At 40.5% G+C, this 19,687-nt stretch overlaps 3 protein-coding genes across 5 annotated transcripts in view; 1 reads left to right on the forward strand and 2 right to left on the reverse strand.

The window, feature by feature from the left end:
* Positions 1 to 392, reverse strand: part of dtnba (dystrobrevin, beta a) — a 35,914-nt gene extending 35,522 nt beyond the window's left edge. For both annotated transcript variants that reach the window (XM_030047222.1, XM_030047221.1), the window contains exon 1: positions 103 to 392. The gene's annotated coding sequence lies outside the window, so the exon portion shown is untranslated. The remainder of the gene's footprint in view (positions 1 to 102) is intronic.
* Positions 393 to 2,793: 2,401 nt separating this feature from the next.
* Positions 2,794 to 5,176, forward strand: LOC115356633 (toll-like receptor 5). Its single transcript, XM_030047850.1, has 2 exons — positions 2,794 to 2,844; positions 3,290 to 5,176. The coding sequence occupies exons 1-2, from the start codon at positions 2,794 to 2,796 to the stop codon at positions 5,174 to 5,176; spliced, it is 1,938 nt and encodes a 645-aa protein (XP_029903710.1).
* Positions 5,177 to 11,401: 6,225 nt separating this feature from the next.
* kif3ca (kinesin family member 3Ca) overlaps positions 11,402 to 19,687 on the reverse strand; it is a 20,706-nt gene continuing 12,420 nt past the window's right edge. Inside the window, exons 2-9 of one of the 2 annotated variants that reach the window (XM_030047165.1) lie at positions 17,869 to 17,970; positions 17,548 to 17,670; positions 17,164 to 17,172; positions 15,304 to 15,422; positions 14,639 to 14,755; positions 14,232 to 14,340; positions 13,328 to 13,479; positions 11,402 to 11,873 (exon numbers count right to left, since the gene is read on the reverse strand). In XM_030047165.1, the coding sequence (XP_029903025.1) occupies positions 11,786 to 11,873; positions 13,328 to 13,479; positions 14,232 to 14,340; positions 14,639 to 14,755; positions 15,304 to 15,422; positions 17,164 to 17,172; positions 17,548 to 17,670; positions 17,869 to 17,970 (819 nt within the window). In that variant the 3' untranslated portion in view covers positions 11,402 to 11,785. The remainder of the gene's footprint in view (positions 11,874 to 13,327; positions 13,480 to 14,231; positions 14,341 to 14,638; positions 14,756 to 15,303; positions 15,423 to 17,163; positions 17,173 to 17,547; positions 17,671 to 17,868; positions 17,971 to 19,687) is intronic. The other variant, XM_030047166.1, reaches the window with a different exon arrangement.

Raw genomic sequence — 19,687 nt, forward strand, 5'->3', positions numbered from 1 at the left:
AAATGAACAAAAACATAGGTTTGTGGCGCAGAAGATCCACACTTTAGTTTATGTAGCGATGTAATATACCCTAATAGTATAAGTGGGAGAGGGTCTACTCACCGGGACTATTTTCAGCAGGTATTCGTGGCCAAATACCAACATCAACACTGAGGCGTGTGGCACTGACTTGAGCTGTAACCCAGTATTCTCTTTCGATATATCCGCTTCCTCTTGGCACCGGGTTTGTGCCCTCCTGTTTAGATATCGTCCCGGTCCCGTTATTCGCCGTGTTTCGTAGCCTCCATGCTCGCCGTACCGGGTGCTGCCGTGTGTGTATGTTTCTCAACGTAGTGCTCCACTATTTTTGAACGAAAGTCACTCCTCTCCCGCCGTGCTCCCCTCCCCTTGACAGGCCGGCTAGTAGCCAGCAATGAATGGCGATAATAACACCGTAATAACATTTACTGAAGCTAAAGAAGGCTGTTGACATTTTTGCCATTTAATGAAAAGGTCTCCGCTTTTGTTTAAATGTTTCGTGTTGCTCGTAAATCGTGCCAAAAGTAGCGTCATTAACGACCCACAGGGCTCCCCTTTCAGTTACTTTTCCGTTATATTCAAATTTTTACATTTGGGGGTCTTCGTTACGTTCAAACATCGCGATAGCTTGGTCAGTCAAAGTAAGCTTTTTTTTTTAAAAAATCATTATTTTAATTTTGTGTGTGTGTGTGTGTGTGTGTGTGTGTGTGTGTGTGTGTGTGTGTGTTTTACAGTTTCTGATAAGTTAGGTTAACGTAAGGGTAAGACATAACTATATACTACTAAAAACGAATCTGGACATGGGGTGTGAATGTTTATGGATATCATCTCAACCTAAATTTGTGACTTGCTAACAAAACTTAATTAAAACTTTTTTTTTGGTATCCGAGCTCTGAGATTATTACTGAATTATTACTGAAACAATAATTAACTCTCTCTCTCTCTCTCTCTCTCTCTCTCTCTCTCTCTCTCTCTCTCTCTCTCTCGCTCTGTGTGTGTGTGTGTGTGTGTGTATACTGTATGGTAAACTGTCATTCTCTCGCATCTGTGAATTTCAGCAGTGCCATGTGACACACACACAGCATGCACGCACGCAGGCACGCACACACACACACACACACACACACACACACACACACACACACACACACACACACACACATTCCTGGCCTTTAAATAGGGTCTTTATTATTAGATTTGGGAGTGATGGTTTAAATTTTAAAGTAGCCTATTTAGTTATAATATATGGTTATGCCCTCTGTTAATGTCCAAATACCAAAACTGATCTTCTGTTGCTCACCAGTCCGCCCAGTAGGTAGTGCTACTTGTCCACAGATTATTAAGGCTGAGCCAATCGTCCAATCACCCAATGTGACCCGACATACCCTACATGTCATGTTTTGTCAAAAAAGAGATGGTTGTGTGATTGCAGAACATACAAATAAATGTTTAATGGGGTTAACTATTGGTAAAATGCTGAACATGAAGTAACAGAATCACTTTTTGTTCCATTAACCCTCCCCGTACCATGTAAAGAGCAACATCAGCTTTGTAGAGAGTGTTTTTTTTTCTTTTTATGATTAATAGAAACCTGTCGTTTTTGATGTTTTTGAGGCAGCTTATTAGGCCCATTTTGAACTCAAATCTGTGGGTCTAATGGGAAAAGAGGAACTCTGAGGTTAAGCGTGAGATGAAGGAAACCAGGAAAGTATCCATTTCTGAAAAAAAGAAGAGTCTGTTTATTCATGCCGGATAATTGTGAAATACACACGTAGTAGCCCTGTCAGAAGTTACACAAGAAAAGAGAGGAAAAGGAAGCAAACTCAGCAATACTGGCCCAAATGTTTACTCACCTTTACAACATGTTCTCCAAGACAATGTGTGACGTGCGGTCCAGGATATGTTCACTTTAGGAGCTGTCACTAAATTTCATATGCCATCACATGCATTCACTTGTTTGATGTAGAACTGCCACATGTCGTACAACACACATCACACTGGAACTCATGCAGGGGCACACCACCTCTTTTTGTCTATATGTCATCTGTACACAAATTTCATCCTGAAAAGTTAATTCCAAATTTAAGGGATATGATCATGGATAATTACTCCTCTTATCTCCTTTAAAATATATTTATGAATACTAAAAGCTGATAAGCCAAAATACGCTGTCGGATAATAAATCTTGTGAATACATGTGTGCAAATTCATCTGATTGCGCATGAAAAAAAAAAAAAAAAAAAACTGTGATACTGACATCTGTGTCCTCCATATATTGGAACATGATATATGGTTAACGATGGAAGCTCTTCGCATATAATTCGACTGCACCTGTTCAATGGAAACCCTGGGATACATTAAATGAAGTAGTATTTTCTAAAACATGAACTGACCAATAGCTGATATTAAATTAAACGGAATTCAGCCTGATACATCTGCAGACTGATATTATATTACCCCCATTAGGGTTGGACAAATATATGTTAATCTTCCTATTTGCGCTTCTTGTGTAGATGTATGCACATTAGCGGTGCACCAGTGAGCTGTAAACCTGTTGTAAATTGTACTTCCCCCGCTATTGTAAAGCTGGACTTTACCAAAGGGGGGGAAACCCGGCCAGCGTCATATTTACGCTGCAAGGTCAATATAAGTGTGCGTTAAACGCTCTTAGTGAGACAGAACCGGAAAAAACAGTGGCAGATAAGAATACCATCACTGACAGTCTGTGCATTAGGACATCTAAGGTTAATTGGTGGTTGAATATTTTCCAAGGCAATGAAGTGGGTACCGGCTCTTCAGCTGGTTGCCATTGGTTTTTACCTACAGGTAAGTAAACCCAGACACGCACAACACAGTATCAAAATATTTAAGTTCTTGATTGAATTCTGTGCATTTTGGGTTTTTGTGTGTGCATATTTGTGTATTTCTGAGTATTTTATTCACCCAGCTGTTGCAAATCATATCAGGTTAGGATTATGAATTCTGTCAGAATATATTTTCCTGTATTTAAATTCATGGACAGTATGATTCACAATGATTTCCCAGAGTAGCAGAAGGTTGAAGGTTGATAATAGGTGATGGCAAACTACTTGTGGAAATCATTGAATCATGAAATGAACTGTAGGGTTTATGTTGGAAACTGATGGAATACAATGATTTACGGTGGAGCAATATCAACTTGCATGATAATGGTGAGGAAGAACGTCTACCTTACCACTTGAGACTGAGAAACTTACGTCTCTTTGATATGTTTTTACATGCCTACCTGCAGGTGCCTGGGTGCTATCCATCGTGCCTTATAGTGGGCTCTACAGCGAGATGCAGCTCCCAGAGGCTCCGTCGGATCCCCGCTCTGCCGCCCCACATCACCCACCTATACCTGGAGATGAATCACATCAGGGAAATCCATGACACCTCTCTGACAGGACTTGAGCAGCTGCAGGAACTGGACCTTGGAATGCAGTATGTGCCGCTCGTGATCAGGAATAACGCCTTCAGCAAACAAAGAAACCTAACCAAGCTTGTGCTCAGCTTCAATGTCGGTCTTCAGCTGGAGCCAGATGCATTTGTAGGATTGTCTAATTTACAAGCACTACACTTGGATTACTGCTCACTGCAGGATTCCATATTGGAAGATAGCTATCTGCAGCCGCTGTCCTCCTTAGAGACACTTAACCTCTTTGGCAACCAGATGAAGAGACTTCGGCCTGCGCCTTTCTTTTCAAACCTGACTAATTTCAGAGAGTTGAACCTGAAGCTCAACCAAATTGACATGATATGTGAAGCAGAACTCATTGGTTTCCAGGGCAAACACTTTCACCGCCTGAACTTGGACTCCATCCGCTTAAAGAGCATGTTTAGTGAAGGTTTTAATTGGGAAAAATGTGGGAATCCTTTCCGAGCAATGACCTTTCAGAAGCTTGACTTGTCCCACAATGGATTCAGTGTGGGCAGATCAAGACAGTTTTTCAGAGCCATTGAAGGGACTAAGATTGCTAATCTTAAACTGTCTGGGCCCCTGGGTAAAGGATTTTCACACAACAACCTCCTTGATCCAGACCACAGCACATTTGAAGGCCTCAAGTATAGCTCAATCTACAGTTTAGATCTGTCCAAAAACTATATATTTGCTTTGCAACAGCGGGTGTTCAGTCCACTGAGAGAAACAGCAATCATTGATGTTTCCCAAAACAAAGTCAATCAGATACACAGAAATGCCTTTGACGGTCTTCAGGAACATTTAAAAGTACTAAACCTGTCACACAACCTTCTGGGGGAAATCTACTCTCACACATTTGCTGCTCTGACAAACCTTAAAGTGTTAGACTTGTCTCACAACCATATCGGTGCATTGGGATACAGATCATTCAGCGGGCTTCCTAATCTAAGAATGTTACAGCTGACAGGAAACTCTTTGCGAGAGCTGGGTTTCCCTGCATCATTGCCAAGCTTACATTATCTCTTTTTGAATGACAATAGGTTAAGATCATCATCAGTGGGTAGTCTCATACAGTTTGCCAGCAACAGTACCTATCTGAACATTGAAGACAACAGATTAACAAATTTGGAAGATGTTTACAACATATTAACTCAGCTAAAGCACCTCCAGCATCTCTCCTATGGGGGGAACTTGATCAAGTGGTGCACCCTTAATAGACACACTTCAATAGCTCATTCAAACAATTTGCAAACTCTGGATCTTCACAGCAGTTTCCTGCAGACTATCTGGGCTCAGGGGAAATGCCTAAATCTGTTTGATAATCTTGAGAATCTAGTAGGTCTTAATTTGAGCTTTAACTCACTGCAGTCTCTGCCTCAGGGGATTTTCAAGGGTCTCTCCTCAGTAGAGCTTATTGACCTCTCCTCCAATGCTCTGACTTATCTTCAGCCAGATATCTTCCCCAGAAGCCTGAAAAGACTCAACCTCTCAAACAACTTCATAGCTTCCCCTAACCCCACCTCCTTCCGTTCTCTCAGCTTCATCGACCTGGCTATGAATCGCTTCCACTGCAATCCCAACCTGAAGAGTTTCCTAACATGGCTGAATGAGACCAATGTAACATTTCTGAGCCCTGTTGAGGAGCTCCGATGTGAATTTCCCTCTGATCTCCTTAATGTTCCACTGTTGGATTATTCTGTTCAGCTCCTACAGAAATAAACTGGCGACATTCCTGGTTTGAGGAGTTTGGCCCATGGTCAGTCCGTCCTTTTGGCACTGATTATGTAATTACTACCAGACAATGTAATAATTTTATATAACCTAATAAAATGTCCTTCTAGATTAGTTGTAAATGTAATAAAACCTGTAAAATTCACTGATAATGTAATAAAATCACAGTGTTACCTTAAACAATGGTCGATTATTGCTTGATAGTGTGGTAGCATATCTTTAATAGATTATGTAATGATGATATTCATGAAAGATGTAATTACCCAAGCTATCAAATTTGTTGTCTTTAATTGCACTGTTGTTCTTGCATGTCAGTGCAAGAGCCAAATGTCAGCGAGAAATCCTGCAATGTGAGGACACTTTGTGCTGCTGTATTGAGCTTTATTTATTTGAGGAACTTCATTAGACGGTATACAGTGAAGAGAAATGGGAAACCTAAGAGAAAGAGGAAATGCAATGAAGCTTTGGCTATAAACTGGATTCCAGTTTAGTTAGTTGGTTGTGTATTAGGCCGGGGGTTACCAAACCTTTTCATGTCATACTGTAAAACTGTAGCTGGATCAGCAGTTGGACACAGACCCCCTCATTTTGTAATTGTGGGATTTGGCCCACAGTCAGCCAGCACCTCATGAAGGTGTCCAGTCTTCTCTCCTTCAGGGTTTAGTATTGTGGAGAGGTCAAAATCTGTGACCAGAAGTCATTCTTGTCTATTTTATTCATTGCTATTTTTCCTCAATTAAATGAAATTTTGGGGAAGTTAGGCAGTGCCCAGGTTCCTTGATGGGGACCCCTTGGTACCCTCCTGAAGAACCAGTGAGGATCCAGGGACTCCAGTTTGAGAACCACTTTAGCTTCAGCCCAGTGCGTCACTAGCAGCTTGTTGTATCAGATAGACATGGGTTGAGGCTTTGTTCAGTTGCACTCTGCAAACACTGTTGTTTTGGAGAGTGATGTTTTTACCTGCTGTAGCCAATAACAACAGCCAGAATCAAAATCTTGTGTTCCAGTAATGGCAGCTTAAGTTAATATTTGCCAACTTACGCAAAAGAACAACCCTCCACCTCCGATACCCTCCAATATTACCAAATGTCAACAAATAAGCATGTAATCTAGCACAAAGTACGTTTATCTCCCATATCTACCAAAACTACACATCTATGTATACAACTACATGTGTAGACTAAATTATTTAAAGTTTATATTGTAGCCTTGGTAGGTAAAACGGTGGAAATTGTTATTTATTTAGCTTGCTGTAATTGTAGCATGGTTCTTCGGCAGTCCAGTGATCTGACTTCTTGTGGCAACCCCTCTGTATTTGTTCCTCTGTGCTTCTCTAAGGGATACTTTGGAAGAATTTATTAACTGTTTTAAACTTCTTATATTTATAGTTTTATGAATTTGTTTTTCAGTGTAATAACCGTCAGGATGAATACTTTTCTATATATTTTTTTCTAAATAAAATTAGTTTAGATAAAAGGGTATTTATTGAATATATTTGAGGGGAAGACCTCACAGGCAGAACAGTCTAAAATCAGATCCTGATTGGTCAATGACAAGTGTCTGGAGTTGGTCTGAAAATGCAGTAACATAAATTACTTTAATTTTAACCACTCAAACAGCATATTATTCTGACAATGTCCTCATGAAACATCTTAAATCATTGGTGAATATGTAAATAGAGGAAACACTGGATTCCTAATGTAGGACCTCTTTGATTTGCAGCTTATCTTTGTTGGAACCACTCATATTTCTACAACTGTTCAAATTTTAATAATGTGTAAGCATGAATTTAGATAGAGATAGATAGATAGATACTTTATTCATCCCGCAGGAAATTCACCAGTTTTTCAGCAGTATCCACAGATTACAGATTAAATAAAATAAAAAAGATTTAAAAAAAAAAAAAAAAAAAAAATTAGTTTTTAGAATTTAGTGAGACTGGTCTGCTTTTCTCAAGTTGAACTGGTGCAGCAGGTACCAGAATTACGCTGGTATGTTTGAGCTTTAACAGCAGAGGGCAGCAGCAGCCTTCATGTAGCAAACACTGTTGAACTCAGTGTTTCAACCAGCTGGCTCCAAGACTTACATACCGCTTTTCTCCCACATGGGACACTTCTTAATGTGTAGCAATGCAGCATGCAATTGCACAACCTCAGATAAATAGCAGACACACAGAACATATGACAGTTTGTAAAAATGAATATCTCAGCAGTTCATTTCAATAAAAAATAAATAAATGAGAGGCAATTGATGGATGATTAGATAAGCTGGGTAAATAGGTCTTATCAGTGCTGAGGGCAGGTATATAGGGAAATAGGTCTAGGACAACAGAATTTTACTGTGTCACACTGAGGTCTTGAAGTGCTATTTCTGTAAAAAAATATTTCTATGAAAACCTGATAACCCCAATTGAAAGCTCTACCGTCCAAGGCCAGGTTTCTGCAAAGATGTTCAGCTTATTTAATGCAACAAAAGACAGTTGCATCAGATCCTGTGCAATGTTAAATAATAAAAGAGTTTATGCTATGTTTGGTGATCATCTGCCGGTGTGTTGTGTAGGGGGGGTGTTGTGCAGCTAACTTGCACTTTCTAATTCTAACTGTTAATTGGACAATACTATTCAACTAATAAATTCTTTGATTAATCTCTCAGCAGCTGCTCACCGCCCTTCAAATTGCTCCTGGGTTATTAAATATTAAATGTTGATAGTGGCGGGTGGTGAGGGAGAGACCTCTGGTAAGGGTACCACTGATATGACTCGGGCTGTATGACAGATGTGTATCATCCATGAATCACTGAATCACTACAAGGCCTGAATACCATGTGTGTATGTATGTATCGATGTGTGTGTTACCCACAAATCACAGAGACTATAGACAAGACCTGGTGAGGTTATCGACATACTGAAGAATGAGCAGTGATGATTACCTCGTTTACCTACCTTTTTAAGTAAAGAAAAATAATTGATATACAGTAGATCTTTGGATACTAACTATAGGCCCTAAATGTGAAATGTGAACTCAAGACATATTAATCAATATCCTTGTGAAATGATTGACTTCAGTGCTTGTGCTCAACTGTCTTATGGTAATTTCCAGAGGGACTCTAGAGTTTACTGCTCTTTTTATTTACCCTCTCAAAATTGCTCCTGCTCTTAGGGACAATTTCGAACGTGCCCAGAATGTAAAGCATGAGCCACAAGCTGGTGTATGTAAAATTTGCATAGGGAACGCACACGTATGCAATAATCCTGATTATATATAATCTGTATTATATCTTAGGTTTTGAAGGAAGGATGTAAATTTAACTGGAAAAAAAGAAGAAAAAACACTAGGCGCCTGTGACAGTGTCTTTATTGGATTTTTTTCCCCCAGTTGTCAACCAGACATGAGCACAGCCAGACTGGCCCATCATGTTACATACATAAACCCCCCACTCGCCTCCCCTTTCCTTTACTGGCACGTTACCATGGAAACAGGCTCAGTACCCGCCTCCTCCACAGTCATTTCACACTTCCTGATTCTCTTCAGATCCCAGCATCCATCCCCCTCCCCTTCCAGCAGCATCCCTCTTCCTCCTTCCTCCCCGCCCCCACAGCCCTAAAACACAGATTTACACAATATTTTACAACCCTACAGGGAAAATATAGACAGATGATTTTACAAATTATTAAAACCATCAGTCCTTTGACTTGTGAACAATGTTTCCAGGCAATGCAAACCGGCAATTTTTCAAACAGCTGTCTTTTTTTTTTTTTTTTTTTTTTTAATCATACTTAAACTTACAGTCCACTATAATAGATTTTTACCTTTATTGCCGATGCCCTTAAATTGTTTATATCATCATTCATGGTTAACATTTTGAGGCAGAAGAGATGATTAATGCTACCCCAACAGATGACAAAAACAATCTGAATAGTATAATGTGATAAAAACAGAAAAAACAGCAATAAAAAAGAGCTTTTGAACATTATTGGTGGCAAGAATGAAAATCTTCACTGCCTCAAAATGTTATATATATATATATATATCAATATCTTAATGTCTATGAGCTGTAGCACTCAGAAATTCAACCTGCCAGTGTCATATTACAAAATGTTCCCATAGGAATGTACAGAGTTGAACAGATCTGAGTGTCTTTTTGCTGAGCACACAGTCCCACAGCTACCATGTCAGTACACACCTCTATCTTTTAATGCTTTACCTCATTAAAGGTATATTGACATGTTTTTAACCTCCACCACAATGCATCCATGAAGGCTCTGAATAGTTCAAGTCACAAATTTTGCATCGTCATGGTGGTCGTTGAATATAAACAGTCTTCAGTGTACATTTGCCAGTGCCTGAGACAGTGGAGAAAGTAGTTAAACATATATGGACATTCGTTCAAAAAGCTGTGCTGTTTCACCACTTTCATGATCCGGGTATTTCTGTTGAGCTGATATTCGAGGCAGATTAGCTGAGAATATAAGTTTTACTGAGATGAAGCTGCCTTTGCACCAGTTTACCTTTAAAGTTACCTCACAGTAGACACAAGGATGTAATGAATGTATGTAATGACCATTAGCACACGCAATGAATACAAGACACCTTTTCAGAGATATTTCTGGTTTGACCAGTGGCGTTGTGTGGTTATGTTGTTTGTATTTTTTAACACTAGATAGCATATGTGTCCAAGACAAATTTCCTTTGGGACAATAAAGCCTATCTTATTTATCTGTGCTCTCCTACGGTCTGGCAGGGGTTCAGCTGCAACAGGAGCTCTGGCATCAATAATAGAGTGACAGATTAGTCAGCATGACCCCCTGTCTACTCCTCTTAACCTTTAGGAGGTAAAGAACCCTGGAACATTAAACTGTACACCCCAGACAGCACATAGTGGTCTAATCACAGGCCAGCCAGGTCCACTTTCACTCTCACTGTCCTGCTCCCATGGTGGGCAATTTCAATTTAGGTCACACTTAAAGATGCAAACACCAGACAAACATTTATCATGTCCGTCATCATTTCACAGATTACCCACCGACAGTCATATCAGAAACAAATGGACCTAAAGAATCCAGACGATACATGTTCACATTTCAAGGTAATACAATAGCCTCATTACAGCTAGAGACTAGAGTCTAGCCTAGGTAGTGAGCTCGCAGCTTATTAGCAAAGAAGCTGGCTGTCTTCCCTGCTAAATTCAAGCAGTCTCGGTATTTGTTCCTAGCAAATTTGATAGCTATTAGATCTTTCTGAGGTCTTGCTTATATGCCAATATTCCACATAGTTTCCCACTCTGAGGCCGTCATGTCTGTTCGTAATTGTTTTTCAATGTGAAGTTGTCTGTTTGCTGATGATGCATCCGTCTCTGTTGCACTTGTGTTGAAAACAGAAAGGTACGGAGAAGCTTAACTTTTTTGAAAATGATGGAAATCTTTTGTTGTCTTCTGTTTTCATGCCTTCTGATCAGATTTTGACAATGCCTCGAGGGAATTTCAAAACAAACTGATGGACAGATTGATTTCCCTGTCAAATTTCTATCAGTTAAGTGTCAGATCAGCTGTTTCCTCCTGCCACAGGGCTGATTTTGCTTCATCATGAGGTCATATACATTAAGTATCTTTAAAGAAGATATTAAACCCCTACCCCAGAGAGAAAAAAGAGAAATTCTGTCTTTAAGTATATGAACTCCCAGTAAAACAATTTCCAAAGTTGGATACTACGAAGGACAATTTGGAGATGTGATACACCTCTCTATCTCAGTTTCCTGTTTGTCATTTTTAAGGCATTTCTGCTAAATTACATGGTATGCTGTGGTAAGATGAAGGGATAATGAGAGAGAAAAAGGATGTCATGTGACAAAGGTCATGAGCCATAATGTTCAAAGTACCTGACATGTGTCTTCTGAACACCCACGGCAGCCATTATTTTATAACCTTATTTTCAGCTATGCCAAGTCCAAATCATCGACATGTTTATGGCCAATTCTGCCCCTTTTTTCTGTACCTGCCCCCAAAAACCCAAATACAGGAAATATATACACTGATATCTTACAGCAGAATCAAGCGGTTCTGTGCGGCTAGTTTGTGTGAGCTCTCAGTTCTGCACTCATCACAATTACAAACACACACGTGCAGGCAATCACACAGCTAGCCACAAACAAATACACACACACACACACACACACACACACATGCACACACACACACACACACACACACACACACACACACACACACACACCAAACAGTAGTCTAGCCTGAGCAGTCAGTAGGTTGAACATGAAGAGGATGACCCGAGGCTCCTGGTCTCATACATGCAAGGAGGGAGAGGGTGGGTCTTCACATCCGAGGAACGGGTGGCTCGGGTGTTTCTGAGGTTCATAAATTCTTCCTGTCGTCTTTTGAGTTCATTTCCTTGTCCATTTCACCCGTTAAAGCAGCCTTCCATTACCCAGGATGCAGCAGGAGCGATTTGTGCCTCGCTGATGTCTTTGGGAGTGTCATAGGCACACAATAATCACTCACAGCAAGAGGAGGGAAAGAGGAGGAAGGAATAAAATAAATAGAAACAATAATAAAAAATAAACAATCCTCACTAAAGCTTTGACGCTTCACTGCGCTGCGGCAGGCGCAGCAGTGTGGCACGCTGCCAGCGACATATTAGAAGAGGAGGAGGTGATGTTTTTTGGGGCCTGGCACCTGCAAACAAGAAGAGGCAATAAAAATCACCACTGTCAGCCATGGATTATTTTCTTCTGTAACAGCCAAGGCACCAACTCTGATTTCACATACAACCGAGAGACAGGTTAATACGATTAGTCAACAGCACAGGGATTACAGGCTGTTGAGCCAACTGGAGATAAACCAGCAGATTAAAGGGTGTGGCTAATCCTGAATGATCCTGTTTAGAGATGCTTCAACTCTAAACCAGTTACACCAGTCAGATCCAGGCTGAGTAGTAACAGCTGGTTTCCTGCACACAAAATAAAGTCTCCTTCGAAGAAGACCTCCAAATTGAAGGAATAACTTCTATTTTAAGGCAAGGCAAGTTTCTAACTTCTATTTTAAAGATAATTTTACTGGCATTTCATCTTTATTTGGTTGCGACAGTGGAAACACAAAAGTCAGGGGAGAGAGGGGGTAAGTGGTAAGGTAATGCTGTACCTGGTGAGCCACCAGGACGTCCCATAAGGGAATAACTTGAGATGATAATATTAGCAGATTATTTTTCTAAAGCTTGCACAGCATTCCTCAAACAAATTATGGGACAAAGTTAGAAACTGTAGAAAAGTTTTTCTACAATGTGAAAATACTGATGGAAATCACTCAACTAAAATGTAAAACCTAAATTTATCTTCTGAATACGTGCTCAGAACCAAGCAGGTGGCCTTTCAACTGACCGTGAAGCATAACATGACAGTAAATCAATGCATAAATCTTTCTTTTGGAGCCAGAGTTAAGCTTCTCTAAGCACAGGGAATTCCCTTTGAATTGTGAATTCCCTGGATGGGTTCCCTCTCATTTTATTTATGATCTAATCGAGGCAAAGTTGATTGCAAATGCTTTTGATATGATGTTGAGTAAGTGGGCCCTGTCAGCTGAACGCATTGTGTGCGTACACTGGGACAAAATAAATGAACACTGGACACTGGAAACTTTTTATGGCACTCACACAATAAGTCACAGCCAAAACAACGTTTGTAAAATCGCCAAAAGTTGGCTATCCTTCTATAATATGAAAGGTTTTAATTTATTCATTTATTTATTTATTTTTACTAAAGAAGCAATGTACAGATTTTGGTGTGACACTGGCCTGTCACGCTAGCTGACATTAAAGGCCTTGGATCATCTTGAACCTGTGAGAGACTGTGTTCACTTACACACTAAAAGTAATAAATTTCAATTTCAAATCTAAATTTACTTTATTTTTGTTTCATAACTGACCATTTTTTGATAAACACAAAACACACTGTTCAGAACTGTTATGTTTTGGTGCTAGCTGTGTTTGATTGGTGTAACTCCTATAAACTCTTGAATTACGAATATTGTCTAACAAAAACAAATTAATTCTGGTTTCACTTTGGCTCCCTATCGAAGAGTTTATGTTGAAAAATGGGTTATTGAAATGATGGCAAGGGGAGAATGAGGTTTACCAGGAGCGAGACTTTCTGACACGACTGGCTCTGTCCTTGGTAGGTGAACTGTCCGCTGAGGGACTTTGGTTGCACTCCACCTCCGATGAACGATCCAATGAAACACTGGTGGGAGGAGTCATGTCCAGTTCCAGGAACATGATGTTCTCAGCCTACACACACACACACACACACACACACACACACACACACACACACAAACACACAAACACATAATGATGGTAAGTGAGTACATGAGTCTTGATTAATCAGAGGTCACGCTGAACAACAATATATGATGAGAGGACTGGCACCAGAATCCCCTCTGTGACCATCTGGTGTAATATCACACACACACACACACACACACACACACACACACACACACACCTACCAAAGCTTATAGAGAGAGAAAGCCAAGCTATGGTCACTGACTGCCGTGACAAAAGAAGAGTGCAGTACAGTATTTTGGCCATCAGGGGCAGTACTGAGCGCTTGCTAAACAGCATAGAATATATAGCGGTCATACAGGTGCTATAAAATGATCACTAGATTTGATTCCAGATATTTACAAGTAACTGGACTAATACTGCCAGTGACTAATATTTATAATGAAGACATAATTAGAATTTGAGATAAAATCCATGGTTGTAAAATTTCAGAAGATTTCCTTAAGCATTAAGGATATGCACTCTTAACTGCATAACCAGAGGGGAAAAAAGATTAATTCATCTTAGCAACACAAATGTATCTTCCATGTCAATTTTCCGAACCACTGCCGGATCATTTTTACCACAGTTTTTCTGGAACAATTCATTTGTCTGCTGTTTATTTTGCCCTGTTTAGTTCAGTTTTAGCTCTCCATGGTGCCCCCTGGAGGTAATCACAGATATTCTTGCAGGTGGAGTGACTTCTCTGCACCTACCCTGTATCTGGAATGAGGTCCCATCGCTATGGCAACCCTGGCATACTGGCTGATGGGTCGCTTGTATCCGACTGCAGACGCGGGCCTCTTCTTCATCTGGGAGAACTTACTGAACAGTGGAAGGGGAGGGAGGGAGGATCAATATGAAATACAAAATCAATACTGGAAATGTCAACATCCCCTGCCTCCTAACAAAGTACCAACAAAGATCTCTAGCCTTCTACAATATGATTTAACTCTCTCCCCAGTGATGAATGACAGCACTTTGCACTTAAAATGTTGAACTATTTTTTCTTTTCTTAATAAGACAGCGGTCAGAGCAAAGTGACAGGGGTTAAAAGGTCATCCCGCCATATTTGAGCACCTTAACACAAATGGGAATACTTTAACCAGCTTTGCACACTGACCTTTCCGCAGGGACGAGTGGCTGGAACTTCCACTGGTCCTCCTCGGGGTCAAAGGTCAGTCTGTTCATGATCTTATTCTTCTCCTCTGGCGGAATGAAGTTCTCTATGATCAGATACCTGAAATATACACAACACACACAGCAATGCTCAGATAATTTGGCAGTGACAGCCTGACCTAATTAAGCAGCAGATTGCTTTGTTGTACATTTTTTAACATATGCAATCAATATAAACTACAAATTACCAGCTTTGTATCCAGTACCCATTTGGGAACAATAAAGTACATCTATCTATCTAATACGATAAGATTTCTGCATCAGTCAGCACTGTATACATGCTGAAATATTATTAAGCGAGTTGTATTATCTATAAGAGAAAACACTAATTAGGGAGTTCCTGATTAGACTCTGTGTTTTACGGAGGAAAATTGGACTATTTTCTTATTAAACTACATGCTGTGAGAATCCATATCAAAATGCAACTGCTGTTCTGTGTTTGTGCCATGTCATAGATTCTGTTAATTATTTTTAGCATTACTCAGTGTCTGGAATAATGACATTAATTTGGAGCACAGATGTGATTATTTGCTGACGTTAAGTGTGAGCACTGTTTGCTGAAAACACCGGGTGTATTGGCTTATTCTTTAAGATGTTTGTTTAACTCACTTAAACTTGAGCTCTCTGGTGAGCTCATTCTGAGTCTGTTCCAGCTCCTGTCGGCTCCTCACATGCTCATCATTAACATCCTGGATCTCAGCTTTAATGCACTGGAGCTTGGCATACAACTGGGAGACACAGAGAGATAGAGGAGAGAGGGAGAGAGAGAAAGAGAGAGAGTGATGTCACAATTGAACCAGTTGCTACCAGGCTGGGCTTTGGTTGCTCGTAGCAAAAGGACTGGAGGCACTGGAGTCTGGAGAAATGGCCAGCCGGTATGAGAATGGCAGCATGGCAACATGGCAACCCTCCCGACCTCCTTCCAATTCCCCTTCTGTCCTCCTTTGCTCCCGAGCTTTCACACTGCACAGTCTCTCAGTTAGCCAAGGACTGGCTGCCTAGGTGTCACACTGGCAGCTTCTTTACACGGTCTACGCTTGACTCTATAGGTCAGGTCTAGCTAGCCCTGCCGCGGTGCCTTGTTAGCAGAAAGATGACACTGTTATTTATTTGAATTTAATTGCATCTTGTGCTTGACCTCGGCCTGCACTAAGCCTCAGAGAAAATCTTGGCCACACAGCTTGCAGCAATATGTGGCTGGTCCAGAACCAATTCTGATGCCACAACAAAAATAAGAAACATTTTTTCACATGTGTCTGTTTTGTATAAACTCAAAGATGAATCCATTGCATCAGAACTATTCACATGTATTGCGTGTGATCAAGATTTCCCCTAGGGTTTTGAATGGACTGCATTTTAACTTAATATGCAAGTAAACGCAAATGAATGATAGAGACATTTTGAGGTTCTTTGAACTAGGGAAAGCTCAGTTTGGCAGTTTAACAATAGTTTAACAATATATTACAAGTATTAAGCCATCAGCAGCATACAAAGGAGACAAAATTATGTCTTGGTTGACTTTTACCCCAAATTCATACTGTTAGCAACATGGCCAGTGCATCACACTATTCTTAATAGAACATCAGAGCAGAACATCCACTTCAGAATTACTATTAATTACTATTATTAATTACTATTGAACCCGATGATGGATGCAACTGTTCTCCCTGTGTCTTTTTTGAAAAGCTTATTCCCATAGTCTTTCAGGTAAAAGCTACAGAGAACTGGGAAACTCTGAATAGCTGGAGTAAGGAATATCAATTCCTCATTCATTTTAAAGTCAGAACTATTGTTCATGAAGCTACCACCATTTGTAGGGAAAGAGGTAAAAGCGGGAATCTGATTGGCTGTTGATGGTCAGTGGCTGCAAAAAGTTCAGCCATGGCCAACTTTTCTAAGCTGATAAGCTTGTTTACTATCTGCACATTGGTCGCATTTCCCTAGTCATTCAGCCCTGCAGGAAATGAATGGACTTCCAGTGACTCGCTGATCATTTTGCTGGCAGTGTGAACGCAGGGTAGCCTCAGTCTAACGGCCATTCCTGTGCTATGAATGCACAATGTGAAAAGCAGCCATCTTTGTTCTGCTTCCTTTTCTCGGAGCGAGGTCACCATGCAGAGGGAGCAGGGAGGGTGGCACACGTGCCGGGTTAGCGGGTTCAGGGGGAACGAGGTCAACACAGGGTCATTAGTCACGTCTTCATCCACACACGCTCAATTGATTGGGGTTAGTCCTGCTGGCGGGGAGGCAAGAACAGGATCACAAGGGCAGGGCAAGAAAGAGGAAGGTTTGGTGCTCTGTTTGGGGCATTTGTGTTGGGAGATTTCACAGTGAGTTACTGGGAGATTCCTGAGGAAGTGGAGAAGCAGGGGAAAACCAGACTAAGAAGGTTAGCTTGGACAGCATGAAGAGGCCTGTGAGAGAGAGTGACCTTAGGTCCAGCAAACAGAAGGGGACGGCAAGACAAACCTTGAGGTACTGAGTTTAAAGTGTGTTTCCGTACGGAGTGCGTGTCCGAGGCGTGGGGGTCGTTAGGGTCCAGGTCAGGGTCAGGGGTTCAGGGGTCACAGAGTAAAGAGGGATAGACTGAGGTTAGGGAAAAAAAGAAATGTGTGTACCTGTATTTGAGTTTGTATGTGTGTGTTTTGTCCATGAGTTTCTGCATTTGAATGGTCAGATGTATGAACATGTGAAAGTGTGTGCTTATCAGTGTGTCCACATGAAATAAGTTTATTGGCATGCATACTGTTTGTCCATGTATGTGATTCTCTTTGTATGTGTTTTGTGTACATATACCTGCATATGTAGGTATGCATGTGTGTGCATATGTGTATCTGCAAGTGTGTGTGTTACCTTCTTGAGTTTCTTGGTCTTAGCCTCCACCTCCTGCTGCAAGGAGGTGAAAGTCTCCCTCAGCTCCAGTGTCTCCTCATCCTGGACGAGCATCTGCTGCTGCATCTCTCTCTCTTTACGGGTCTGAAAGCATGAACACATACACATACTTTCTATTCAGTTCAGTTCAAGTGACTGTTTTTCATGACAACCAACATTAAAGTGCAGCTTACAAAGATATAAACAATTCCTTCCAAGTTCTCCTATCTGTGAGGCTGCTGCTTGAATTGAAACATTACTTATGGATTACCTATGCACACACACACACACACACACGTTTACCTGCTCAGCGATCTCCTGTCTTTTGATCTCCAGCATCTTCTGCTGCTCATTGGTGTGATCGATAATGTTCTTTCCACCAACCAGCAGCTTGCTCTCCATCGCCTGGGAAAGTCACAAAATATTTAGGTTATAACTCAGCCATCAAGAGAAAAATGTGCTCTTTCCTGTCCTTTCCCAAGCACTGTTTTGGGAGTGAGGTTGTGTCATTATTTGCTGATAAGAAGATTCAATTTTTTGGTTTCCCTCTATGGTAAATCCCCATTTTCTAACTCCCTTCTTCTTCATTTTTTTTTTCAAATACCACAACCAGGGTCAAACAACCATCAGTGTGTGGCAATAACCCTTACATCATCACAGTCTTTGCTCTGACTCCCTTCTGCAGTCTAGACATGTTGTTAATGATTCTGGTGGAGCTGAAGTATCAATCAACAGCTATGTGACTTGTTGAAGTAACCAGGAGCAACACACTGAACCCAAACCTGCTCTCTGTTTTTAACCAGGATTTTCAGTTGTCAATTTTGGAATCAAAACAGAGATCCAAAGATAATGTCAGATGTGTTTACATTGATCCCTGTAAGTTATTAACAGGTACACTCTTCCAGGTGCACAGATATCATGATGATAACCTAATCAGCAGGAAAACAGTAATAAAGGGCTTGCCATTAAAAATTGAATGGCGGTGTAATAACATCACGATGCAATTGCAAAACAATTTCTTAGGTTTCAATATTGTGCTCAGTATTTACTGCACATACATTTGAAGTAGTAAAATCATCTGATTAAGAATGCATGCATCATCTCATGTCTTTACCTAAGATTAGGGCACAGATTAAGTTATTGTTATAGCTTTTGAAACTGATTTAGTTATTTAAAAGGTTTAGATAGGTTTAGATAATTTAAAAGAGTTCATTTAGAGATGTAACAGTTAAGGGTTAGTGTTTCTGTGTACTGAACTCAGTGCGGACATTGTGCTGATGAGGCGGCTGGAGGCTGGAGCTGGACAAGGCCAGCTTAACATCGCAATGATGTCACCACACCACAACAAGCTGAGCTCTGCCAAAACCACAAAGTGCTTCAAATGGGGCACTGGGAGTTTGAGAAATACTGTCAAGGGCATGAAGTGGATCAGAAAGCAGAGCCAGAAGTAACATTATAACATTTAGCAATCTCTTCAAACAAATACGCCTCATGTTATTCTATTGGTATTATAAATAATATGTATGTACAACACCATTCATTGTGATCACTGAGGTCTGCTTATTTTGCCAGAGCTGGGGACCAAAGTTCAATTTCAATTTTATCTCACAAGTCAATTAAAACACAAGTACAACCATAGAAGACACAATCCAGAAGTGAAAATGGGACACCCTGTTAAGCTATATGAAGCTTGGGCACCCAAACACCAAGTAAACAGAGCTAAAATATATATTCACCAACACAACAAGACTTGGGGGAAAAAAAGCTTATCATTACACAGCAAAATTCACAACCTATGAGACACCTAAGATGAACCTAAAACCCTGAAAACCACCACTAAATGGTCCCAAGACATACTACTCCATCAGTCTAAGCAATGGTTCAAAAGTAAGATGCAATAAATAGATACATATGGCAGGTGGAAACAAGAGCGCAATTTAAATGAATTTCAGAACAAAGCAAATAGTTACAAAGTCAGCAGTCGTTCAGGAAATACAAGCTTAAGCAAGTGCTGCCTTAAGCTTTTTCTGAAGGCAGACACACAGTCATCAAGTTCATTCTGCACCTGTGGACCTCTGCAAGCCATACTAAAGCTCGTACGTTTTAGTTTATGTTTCTTATT

Source organism: Myripristis murdjan, chromosome 24 (genome assembly GCF_902150065.1).
Source record: "Myripristis murdjan chromosome 24, fMyrMur1.1, whole genome shotgun sequence".
Classification (NCBI taxonomy): Eukaryota; Metazoa; Chordata; class Actinopteri; order Holocentriformes; family Holocentridae; genus Myripristis; species Myripristis murdjan.